Source organism: Pelobates fuscus, chromosome 3 (genome assembly GCF_036172605.1).
Source record: "Pelobates fuscus isolate aPelFus1 chromosome 3, aPelFus1.pri, whole genome shotgun sequence".
NCBI classification, from domain to species: Eukaryota; Metazoa; Chordata; class Amphibia; order Anura; family Pelobatidae; genus Pelobates; species Pelobates fuscus.
In genome coordinates, this window is record NC_086319.1 from 365,400,203 (window position 1) to 365,412,981 (window position 12,779).

Genomic DNA, 12,779 nt, shown 5'->3' on the forward strand with positions numbered 1-12,779 from the left:
CAACCGAGACAGGGCGAGGGGAGGAGGTATCCTTGGAAAAGGAGACACTAAATGAGCGTTGGGAGAGAGGAGGAAAACCAAGAGAGGACAGAGTCACAGAGACCGAGTGATTGAAGAGTTTGAAGGAGGAGAGCATGATCAACTGTGTCAAAGGCAGCAGAGAGGTCAAGGAGAATTAATATGGAGTAGTGACCTTTGGATTTAGCGGAGATTAGGTCATTAGTCACTTTGATAAGAGCGGTCTCAGTAGAGTGGAGAGGGCGGAAGCCAGACTGAAGAGGGTCAAGGAGAGAGTTGGAATTAAGGAAGTGAGACACACGGGTAAAGACAAGTCTTTCCAAAAGCTTTGATGAGTAAGGGAGCAGGGATATGGCACGATAGTTAGAGGGGGAGGACGGGTCAAGAGATGTTTTTTTCAGGATAGGTATTACAGTGGCATGTTTAAGGTCAGCAGGAACAGTGCCAGAAGAGAGAGAGCAGTTAAAGATGTGTGTTAGGATAGGCACAAGACAAGGGGAGAGAGATCTGATGAGGTGAGATGGGACAGGATCAAGTGGGCAAGTGGTGGGGCGAGAGGAATGGAGAAGTGCAGCCACCTCTTGTTCAGTAGCTGGGGAGAAAGTCTGAAGGGTAGGGAAAGCATGATTTATGTGTGGTTGAGAAAGAAAACGGCAAGGAGGGGAGAATTGTTTCCTTAGCTGTTCAATCTTGTCAGTAAAGTAATATGCAAAGCTATCAGCTGTAAGGTTAGTTTGGGGGGTGGCCACAGCAGGGCGGAGAAGGGAATTAAAAGTGTCAAAGAGACGTCTGGGATTGCGGGAGCATGAACTAATGAGAGAGGAAAAGTAGGACTGTTTGGCGAGGGCAAGGGCTGCGCTGTACGAAAGCAACATGAATCTATAATGAAGATAGTCTGCCTGGGTGCGGGACTTCCTCCAGGAGCGTTCAGCACAGCGGGAGCAACTCTGCAGATAGCGTGTTGATTTATTATGCCAAGGTTGGGGTCGTGTTCTCCTCGTGGTGCATGTTTGGAGTGGGGCTGCAGTGTTCAAGGCAGATGTGAGGGTAGTGTTATATGTGGAGATGGCCAGTGAGGGACAGGAGAGGGAAGGGATGGATAGCAGTTGTGAATCAATGTCAGCCGACAGCTGCTGGAGGTCAATAGAGTTAAGGTTTTATATTTGATAACATTTTGTTATGACTGTTTGGGACAGTTTAACTACTTTTTAAATGGAATATTATGATTTTTATTTATTTATTGATTTATTTATAAATGATTTATACTGATACTACTGGGATTATTCACTAAAATGTGAATTAAGGATTGCAAGGGAGTAGCAAACTGTAGTCCAAAATAGTCTATTTATGAAAATGTTAATGTAGAGAATTTAAACTGGATTCAGATATATAGTTTCCTGGTCACATCTCCCGAAAACCCGTTGTATAGTGGACAATCCCTTAGGCTCCTGATGCTTGTCTTTTTCAATTTTCTGGTCTATGTGATTTGAGGTCTGTTAAAACATTTGCCTAGAGAATCTCTTGTCATGCCTGCTGGCTATTCTACAGAATGCACAGGGCTGCTGGCTTGGTTAAATGAGACAGGACGTGACCCCAGAAGCTATGGGTGTGACGGCCATGAATAGGGTGGAGTTTGGTTTGTGTGCTTAAATCTCCCACATACACTCACAAAGTGGCCTGGAGGGGGTGATGTCACTTAGTAAGAATGTGATCCATTCAAGTGGAGGAATTGGCAAGTAGGACTTCTAGGCAAAAGCCCTCACCCCCAGCCAATCAACTGAATGCACCTTGTGACCAGAGCTGGCTATACAATGTATCAGACAGTGTGGAAGACACTAACTCATATTCGTGATTACTTACGCTCTGTTTGCTGTACAGAGACACAAGATCGATAGAATGTTTCTCTGTGGAGAGAGGATCTGTTTGTTTTTTCTTTTCAGAACAGGGAATGTGTTCAGGACAATATGTTCCTAGCTCGTCAGATTTATATATGCATTAGTTTGATGTACACAATTTACACATTTGCTGTGTTTGTTTTTATAATGTTATGTTACAGTCTAAACATTTTTTTCCTTGTGAAAACCAAACCGTTCAAGTCTGCAAGTCTGTTTTATATAAACAAAGATTACATCTGTATCCAGGGAATGTTTTGCTAAATCAGAGAACACTGGGGAATATTCCCAAGTATACATGTGTAACAGTTCTGTACTTTCCCTTTCGGACTTTCTTGTAGCAGTTTTTGGGACGTTTCACTGGTTTGACCCAGGTTGCATTTTGATCATGTTAGCATGGGTTAAGTAAGTGGATGATGGGTATGTGGAAGAGTCCCTATCTTGTGGCAGGATGCAACATAGGGTGAGATGATGGGTATGGAAGGGTGGCACCTGCCAAGGGTAGGAGCTGGACTGTAGCAAGTAGCTGTGTACTGATATTGTCAAGGCCATTCATCAAAATGTAACTTTGGCCAAAATCCTTAAACTCCAAAAATATTTCAACTTGCCAATTTTTTTTTTTTTCTCAGCTCTGGTATTTTTGCCTAAAATTTTAAATTCTTTGGTCATTTTCCATCAGTTACTGGATTAGTGAACAAAACCTGAAGGAATAGAAGGAAAAGCTGTTTTTGAAGGAATAGTCCTCAGGGTTTTATTTTATTAAATACATATTCAGATTGTTCAAGACTTTTTATAAGAAACAAACAGGAAAAAAACAAGTCCACGTCTTGAAGGGACAACTTTGTCAGTGTTATTTACTACAGTGAGAATGCAAAGTGAATTTCTTAATAGAAAAAACATTCAGGTATGCTTCCAGTTCAGCTACTCTCACTTTAAATTTTAAATTCACTTTAACCCTATGAGTGTTTAACCCCTTAAGGACACATGACATGTGTGACATGTCATGATTCCCTTTTATTCCAGAAGTTTGGTCCTTAAAGGGATACTATAGTGTAAGCAATACAAAGCTGTATTACTTACACTTTACTTCCCTTTGGCCCCCTCTCCCTCGTGTTAAAAAAAAAACACAAAAAAAAACTCCTCGCCGTTCCTTAATCTCAGACCGACCCGATAGAAATGTATATTCTTTTCTATGAGTGTTTTTTTTTTTTTTTTTTTTAAAGCTGGATGTTTTCATGCAGAGCGTGTGGTCATCCAGCATCAGTTAGTCGACCAAAAGTTGCCTAGCAAGCAGGAAGTGCTGATTGACAGCCACTAGAGGCAGTCTCAGACCTGCAAGGTAATTACTGCGTTTTTCTTTAAAACTGCAATGATTTACATTGCAGGGCTAACTGAAACAGGGACACTGCACCCAGACTACTTCAATCAGCTGAAGTGGTCTAGGTGCCCATCGGAAAATGTAAGCTACAAAGCAGAATAGATAAAACCATATGCTGTAAGCTTCTTAACCTCTCTATATATCCTCTTACTATAATTTTAAAGTGCTGCGGTATATGTTGCCTCTATATAAATGCTAACAATAATTCATGATAGTTTTTGTTGTTGTTTTTGTTTTGTTTAGAAAATACACCCCATAACGTTGACAGAGTCCAATTATAAAACCTCCAGTCGGTTTTTGCATTCTTTTCAACCCAAGTGTTATTCCTGACCCTTCACAGTACAGGAGTATTGCATCCCCAGAACAAACAAATCAAAAGATGATATCCATCTAAAGAAATGTGATCCCTTTTTCTTTGTAGGCTGACTATACAGAAATAGTTTGTTCACTGTTAACCACTTATTTGCGTAGTTCAATCAGCTGGTGCAGTCACATGGGCAAGAGGCCTTTTCCTTTTTTTTTTCTTTTTCTTTCTAGATTAATAGTTTTGTGTTGCTGATGCAATTGATGGTTTATGTTTTTGTGTGTTTGTGGTTGGGATGCAATGTTTATTATTATGTGGGCATTCACGTTTCTCATGTTGGAGTGCAATACGCCAATAATGGCTCATGCACAAATACTGTTGAGTATGAGATGGTTAAGGTGTTATTGGGTGATGTACAGAACAATAAATTGTCAGTTAAGACCAAAATAGACGAGCTAGAAAAAGTTTTACTCCATTATCTTTTTAGCTACTCTATTTTGTCCTTGAAGCGGCACTGTCACCCCCCACAAAAAAGTCAATCCCCCAGCCAGTAGTGACCGCTTCAGGCAAATTAGCTCTTATCTATGGAGGATCCTGCTTTCTCCTCCGTAGATCTGTATGCTGTATTCTTGTGCTCCTCAAGGCACACGTAAAAGTCCAGGATTTAGGGGTTGCCTAGGTGTGTCTAAGGGGTTAAAAAATAAAATTAAAATAAACCTCCTTCCAACATCTCATTACTTCCTGAAGCATTGCATCAATATGGGTACATCGGAAGTCTGGGCATGCATACAATTTGATGCACGTGTCCAAAGAAGGGCAGAGGTTGGAATTTCCAGCTGCCGCCATCTTGGAAAAGCAAAGATGGCAGCTCCATGAAAGAAGACCTGACTGGGGTCCAGCACAATGTTGGAATAGGTAAGTTGCATCAGTCCTGGGGGAACCAATGGTTGGCAGCATGAGCCAGTGGATTATAGAGAGGCACCAAGTTGGTGACAGACTCTTTTACCTTTACAGTTCGCCACAGCTCTGTTAAGTGTATAAACCCCACACCAATTAATAATTATATTGGAGAAGTGCCCTGTGTAGTGCCATTTTTGTGTAAAATCCTGGTAATAATAATATGTGTTTATGTGTAGGGCCCCGAGGTCTGTGCACTGGTAAAAAGCATGAAGGTGTCTGTGTTTGAGGTTATATTCTGGTGGATATTTATGGAGGTACAGTAATAGTCAGTGTATATGGAAATGCAATCAGCGGCGAAGCTGTGTGTACTTGGTGCAGACAATGTATGTGTATCAGCCATAAAAGACTGTGTATCTGTGGAATGTGTCACCCCCTCCCTCACACAGACATACAGAACGCAATGCTACATTTAATAATGCACTGATTGTATTAAATTCTATTGTGTTCACAGATCAACTTGCAACATAATTACTCAGGTATGCCAACTGTGCATGTTCTTAGGAGGCACACAACGGATGTTTCATAACAGAATAAGAGGAGTTTCAGACCCAGTCTGGCTTGTCTGTTCGTGTCCATATTCGAAAGCTAAATGTGGGTAGACTTGGTGGGAGCGTAGCTTGCGCTATCACATATCTCATGTGCTTTGTGTCCTCATAGTGTGTGGGTAAAGCTGACTATTTAAAAGTCACTTGCCATGTCCAATAAATCACCCTGTTTATACAGTGCGAATAAAGGCATTTAATTTCCTATAGAGCAGTGGTGTTCAAGCAGTATCCCATCAAAACAATGTCATTTACTAAAGTGAAAATTCTTAGTGAATTTAAAATTTAAGCACAGAGCAGCTGAACCGGAATTATACCGGGCTTAGAGCAGTTTTCCGTTTGGCTATTTCGACCATAATCATATTCACTTTGAATTCTCACGTACAAATTCTCTGCTGTAACCGACAGAATGCACTCATTACAGAAACACCATAACCACTCAAGTACACTGTTGTGGAGTGTAAATCTACAGAATAGTTTGACCTCCCTGCCTCCGCTACAGTCTACAGAGGAAGCTATGCGAGTTAAGCATGATGGGCTCAGCGTGATGCGCTGACACTTTTAACCAATGAATTAGCTCTGCACTGAAGGACGTGGCCCAGGAGAGCTATCGGAACCTAAGCAGGAAGTTCCTGATTTCTGTTGGATGTAGTAGAAGTAGGAAGTGAAGCCCGGCAGACTCGAGGTAAAAAGATAAACTACATCTGGCATTATAGCCATTACAGCATGCTAAAATGTGTGAATTGAAATTAGGCTTACCATGTGGCAATAAAACTAATGATACTTTTAGTTAGAAGTTGCATCCTTCCCAGGTAAGGCAGCAGCAAACTTTAAAGTTTTATATGCTGCTGTTAAAGCTTTAAAAATAAATATATAAACTAGCTGTCCTTTGGAAAATAACCTTTTTTTTTTTTTTTTTTTTTTTTGCCATGGTCCAGAAAAGGTTTGGGAACCGTTGCTATAGAGCTCACATTTTCACCAATGAAGATTTTACATACGAAGCAGTGGTAAATATAATTTTTGGTTTTATTGACATTGGCAAACATCAAACATGGATCACAGATAATGTTATTACAGATTCCTAATTAAATACAAAATTGAATGATACGCAGGTGTGTGAAATAGCCGAGGAACCCTGCATGGTTTGCTTTATGTAGATTGTCATGAAATACAGGCTGCACTGGTATAAAAATAGAATTGAAAAAATAAATAATTATTTTAGAGCTTGCAGTAACTAAATATATATATTTATGCGTTGCTGGAAAACCTGACCTAGAAACCTTTCACTCAAATGATCCGTACCTGAGTCACCTGCCTAAAGACAAGGTCTAGACGTTGGCGGTCGCCACACGTCTTCGTTTTGATTAGAAGTGTACAAGGTTTGATAATCGGAGGGGAACAGAATTTTTGACTTTTTATTTTTTTTGCAGTATATTGGGACAAATGGGGTTAATGAAAACAATTTGCCAAAACAAATCAATGACTATGAAAAATGCAATAGAAGAGATGAAGACACTCTATAGTGGGGGTGTTATTCAGTAAACTGTGAATTGTGCAGAACTGACAATAGAGTTAAACATTTTAAGGCATGTTTTCAACACTGAGCAGGAAAAATAGTTAGAATTTTTGCAGCTCAGTTGTTTTAGCTTAACGTTTCCAGATCTCTTGTCCGTTCTCAATAATCGTTGCTTTTATGTTGACACAATCTTCGTTTTGAGAACATTTAATAACCAGGAGGACCACAGTCCACCTTATCTCAATAGGCATGGAAACCTGCAATGAAAATCGTAACACATTTTGTACATATTCTGCTTCATTGTATTTTGTAAGTGTTCCCATCACATTTAATCCTATAAACTTTGAATTCTGAGTGATCCAGACCGCATACTGACAACCCTGAAGTTATATATATATATATATATATATATATATATATATATATATATATCCCAGGAAACCTTATGTTTATACAGGACACATCTGTAAAAATATACAAACTGTTATGCAGTCAATCAATGGCCCATGACTTTGAAAGCAGGATCCTTATATAAACTCTAGGGTAATTAGGTCTGTGCAAATGTCCGGCACAGCTCTCTCCATTTGTTAGTGCAATTTTCCATGAGCATTTAGAGTATCTTTCCTTCACTGGAACGGATCCTCGGTGCTCTGCTTTTTTTTATTTTATTTATTGTTAGGACCATTATGGCTGTCTTGAGGCAAACTAGAGTTCCACTTCATGAACTTGGCAGTTGTTGGGAGGAAGCCTCCCTCGTTTCGACCCATGAGGAAAGTCTTGCTGGGTTCACACCCAGTACTGGCTACCTAATGGTGCCTGTCCTGCTCCATTACTTCTGTGCTCGGCCCCAACTTCACAGAGAGGGATTACCCTGTCTGGCTCTGTGGGTCGGAATGTTTGACGATCGTTGGTTCCATTTTCAGGCTTGGCAGAAGATGTGGCAGCTTTCTGGACATGGTGCATACCCATCTTTTTTTTGCGTAGAAGGTAGACTAGAAGAAGAAGACCAATTGCAACTAGAATTAGCACTAGACAGATTGGTATGATAATGTTATATACATGTGCACTCATGAATCCAAGTGCAGTGTTGTTACCCACTGGTGCCAATGACGTGGATACATCTATAGTCCATGAGCTGTGAGAGGGAAGATCCTGAGTCGTGTTCACAGTAATGTCTGAGAGATTTGATTCAAGTGTACTAAAGTGGAAACTTGTGGGTGTTGAATCTGTAACGTTTACCAGCGTTGGGGTATAAAGTAGACTGGTAGAGGAAACCAATGTTGTGATTGATTCTAAATGTGTTGTTAACTGTATGCTTGTTGTGGTCTCTAAGTGTGTGGTTGTTCCTAGATTTGTTGTAGGTTCTAGATGTGTAGTTGATTCTAAATCGGTGGGTTTTAGACCTTTTTTTGGTTGGAATGTTGTTGTGGGTTGTAAATGTGTGACTGATTCAAGACTTGTTGTGACCTCTAAATGTGAGGTTGAATGAAGAGTTGATGTGGACTCAGAATGTGTAGTTCGTTCCAGGTGTATTTCTGGTTCCAAATGAGTGGTGAGAACATAGCTCGTGGATTCCATTGTTGTAGTTGACATCTCATGCGAGTTTGTGGTTGTTGTAGTTGACGTCTCATGCGAGTTTGTGGTTGTTTCCAAATTCCTATTGACTCTTAGCAAGTTTACACTGTATGCGTTAGAGGAATTGTAGGGCACAGTGTTAAATTTTACAGTAATATTTGCAGGTGGCACCTGATTTGCACTGAGCTCCATATGAATCCTATCACTACGTATGTCTGTACTGCTTTGTCCATCATCCCATAATTCCACACCAATAAACCCACGCTCCAGCTCTGTTTGTGTAAAGGAATCTGCAATTGTGTCTTTTCCGTCCTGGGAGATCCTTACAAGTCTCCCTCCACGTGGCTGTCGAAGAACTCTGAATTCAGGAACACTCGCCGTATGTGTAGCTAATTCTCCTGCATCAACAGTCTCTGTGCCCAGCTTCACTGTACATGCTCTTGGCCACTGTTCCTTGTCTCCTAACTTCACCATCGGGGATACTGTTATTGCCGCCATTCCAGCCACCTCATTGCCTCCAGGGGAAATGGCAAGAAACCTAAATTCATCCTTTGAAGATTGGAAGCTTGTAAAGGCATATGATACTTTACCATCTTTAACCTGCTTCCATCTGAACTCAGACACCGGCACATTTCCAGCAACCAGATGCCCGTGAATTGGTTGCCTGGTTACATTATACAAGACTTCTTGTTCTATGCCTACTGTTGGTGGGAAGTGATCTATTGTCAACACTGACCTTCCAGTTGCTTGTGGAACCTCAAGCACCGTTTTAAAGACGGTGGGTACTTTAATAGGCAGCAATGCTATTCCAGGGGGCTGGTGCTCGGTTGTAACGTTGAACTGGATGGAGCCTGAAATTGCTGTGTAGTTCGCCTTGATGATGACTTGTTGATTAGAAAGATCTTCTTGTGTGAAACTTGAGATTGGCATTGTAATGTGTTCTCGGTTTGCTAATGAAATGCCCACTGGTAGCTCAAGAATGCTGTAAATAATTTTCTTGGAGGAGGAATGAATATTTATTAAAGATAAATGATTTGTGTTGAGGGCAGCATATGAGCCTGGCACCACGATTAAAGGTGACATCGGTGGTGACATCACAGGAGGTAACTTGGGCACACTAATGATGGTAATATTAAGGTTCTCGGTAAGGGCTGCACTATCCCCCTCAAGGGATGGTTCATGAATCGACTTTAATTTAGGCCACAGCCAGGCTTTGAACTGAAAGCTGTCTGCCTGTATTCCAGAACCTGTGTGGGTATAAAGAAGGCTTCCCTCGTCCAGATGAGATTGTAAAAAGTGAGGATTCTGTGGGTTAATTATGGATCCTTTGATGGAAAGATGTCCTTGAGTAGGGAGTCTGGTAAGTAAAAACACCACATCATGAGAGAGACTGGAGACTGAGAGGTTTGCTAACAGGTTGGAAGCATCGAGAATGGTGTGATCGATAGGTGAAGAGCCTCCTCCTAGAACTGTGAGACCTAAATATGGAGACAGGTACATAGCAACATGTTATTATATAGAAATAGTGAAAATTATTTTAAAAGTTCCAAATTCTGTACCAAGTTCAAACTGTAAATATTGGTCCATGTTTAGAACTATTGTTAAATGCGGTCAAGGTGCACTTAGTATAAAAGTGTGTTGCTATGGCAATGAAACTCTTGGTCAACATGTGCAATTTGTTATGTGGAGACTGATAGTCTGACTTCCTAGTACATCTTAAAGGGTTAAGATATACCATGACCACTTCAGTAGTTTGAGGTGGCCATAGTGTTAGAAGTATGTATGTGCAGTGTTTCAGCTTTACTTGGACCAGACTACCTATGACAATTCTGTGCATAAAATACATCCGTTATCTAGGTGCACAGCATGCTGGCAAGAGCTTGTGTATGTACAGAGCCTGCAAGGTGAAGTGTTTTTCTCCTATCCCTCCTCCCCAACAAAATAGATATTTAAAAAAAATCTAATTCTCCTACCTGACTCCCTCTTCCCTCTCCATTTCAGTTTGCGCCCGTGCACTCTGAGCTGGCAAACCTGTGCAATCACAGGTTTCTGTAATTGGATTCTGTGGGGCTCTGGCAGATGCCCGGAAAAGGGCCTGGATTTTATTTTTGCAGGTTGGAAGGGGAGAGTTTGGGCTAATTAATAGTCCCCAGCAGGGCATTTTTCATAGATAAGGGTTTCCCTAAAAGTTTGGAGTATCCCTCTAATCTGCTTTGGCAGATCAGGTTTAAGTGGCTTTCAAACTGGTTTCACTTCCTTCGGAGAGTCACTCTGGACAAGAGACCGTGTAGGCCGTGCTAGTGAGGTGAAGCGGACACCCCTCTAGACGCCGGAACAAGCAGGTCTACATCTGGATTCTTTTTTCAAAAAGACCTTTAAAGTATGTGAATAAGCCAAAAGAAAATTAATAGGGGTTTTGTAATCTTAAGAATTACACCACTCGCTCAAAAGTGCCACACTAGATGACTTGTTTCCTTAATGGTTCACTTATAAAGTGAAAACACATTCTTTAATGTGTTACTATGTATAAACAAATCATACTCCTAGTTGGTAACTAAACATTTTAGACTCACCAAGACACAAAGATTAAGGTTCTGCTCAAATGAGCTTATGCTGATAAACACGTATCTGTCTACATAGACTTAGCATTCCATTCCATACACTGAGCTGTCAGCTGGCATTAGCGGTAACTTACATCTTCTCTACCACTGCCACTTGCTGACTTGTACAATGCACTGCTGGAGCCCGAAATACACAGTGAGCAATTATTAGCAAGCATATCAACTATGCTGTGAACACAATGTTACACATTGTGTATTCAATTTTATTTGCTGTCAGTGTTATTAACCGTAAATTACCAGTGGATTTCAAATTATTGGCCAATGTAACTGAATTGGAGAATTTTCGATTCCGCTATTTTGCCTTAAAATGTCAAATTCGCTCTGAATTTCTGAAATTCACACTTGAGTTAAGATCCCTGCGTGTGTTCCACATGCTGTGTGTTCCATTGTTCTATTTTCAGTGTGTACACACAGACACATGCCTATCCTTCCTTTCTCAAGCTGTGATACTGTGACAGTTTGTGCTAAATCTCAGGATACAGAAATAGTTTTCAATAAGGCCGGTGTGTTGCCAACAATATTATTATTATTATTTAAACATTAGCTTCTTCAGCCCTTTCCTGAGCTATGCGTTTATATTCCATTAACATGTGCTGAATGTTACATGAAATAAAATGTAATGAAGTCTAAAGCACAGTTTTTACATTTCCCGTTGTAACAAAGTTAATGGTACTTCACAATGGGTGCAGATTAGGCGGAAAGTAATTAACTCGTATTGCGATGTCCTTAAAACCTTGTCAAGAATCTGCAATCTCTAGGCTGATTAAGGAACACTCTAAACACCAAACCAACTTTAGCTTAGTGAAATGGTGTTGGTGTATAGATTGTGCTTCTACAGTCTCACTGCTCAATTCTGTGCCATTTAGGAGTTATATGATTTTGTTTATGCAGCCCTAGGTGTGCTCTGGCTAAGGCTCACAGAGCCTCCCTATCCACTTCCAGAGTTTTTCATCTTCACTTATTGCACAGTTTGTTTAAAGGACCACTATAGGTACCCAGACCATTTTATCTCAATGAAGTGGCGTGGCCCTTTAGTTTTAGTCATGTAATGTAAAACATTGTCATTTTGCTGATACAGCAATGTTTTCATAACAGGGCTTTGCACACCTCTGTCTTCCTGATAGCCAATAGAGGGTGCTTTCACTGCAATAACAGAGTTAGACTCTGTTCTTCAATCTACGCCTCTCATTTGATTGGAGGGGTGCAGTGTTTTTCTACGCATGCAACCAATCCAGTCCCCACCGGACCCCAGAGAAGCCACCGAGTAAGAGTAAGTCCTTTAGAGTAAGTCTAAAGGAGTGTGGCGTAAAATAACACTGGCAATATGTGGGTGTAGTACTGTGTGTGTGTAGGGCAAGCATGTCAAACTCAAAGGCTAGAAAGGCCAAATAAACAAGGTTTAAGCTTATGTGGGCTGCAAAAAAACTCTGTAAATTTCCCCCCTCGTCTACTATATCCCAGTCCCCCGTCTACTAAACCCCTGTTTAAAAAAATAAATTTAAAAAACACGCAAACAAGCAGTGTCCGGAGTCCAGCCTCTGGCATACCCCTAATGGTCCCATCTGCACCTTAAAAAAGCGGATCCTCCCGTATCTCTTTGAAACCCTCACACACACTCCCTGAGACACACTCACTGACAGACCTACACACACACACACACACACACACACACACACAAAATCACTCAGATACACTCAGACAGACACACAGGCTCCCTCACAGACACACAGACAGCCACACACCTATACACACGCACATACATACAGACAGCCATACACATACACAGCCATACACCTATACACACACACAGCCAAACACAAAGACTGGGTTGGCTTCTTACCTGGGGTCAAGCAGGGCGGCGGACAGGCATTGAGGGAGAGCTGAGTGTAAGCTCTACCTGCTCAGCTCCCTCGCATTCCGCAGTGGTGCCGGAGTGACGTCATATTCCGGCTCCCGGCATCACTGCGGGGAGC

At 41.1% G+C, this 12,779-nt stretch overlaps 1 protein-coding gene across 1 annotated transcript in view; it reads right to left on the reverse strand.

Annotated features, from left to right (window-relative positions):
• Positions 1–7,188: 7,188 nt before the first annotated feature.
• The window catches only part of CSPG4 (chondroitin sulfate proteoglycan 4), a 90,487-nt gene continuing 84,896 nt past the window's right edge, over positions 7,189–12,779 (reverse strand). Inside the window, exon 10 of the mRNA XM_063449329.1 lies at positions 7,189–9,663. Within this exon, the coding sequence (XP_063305399.1) occupies positions 7,397–9,663 (2,267 nt within the window). The 3' untranslated portion in view covers positions 7,189–7,396. The remainder of the gene's footprint in view (positions 9,664–12,779) is intronic.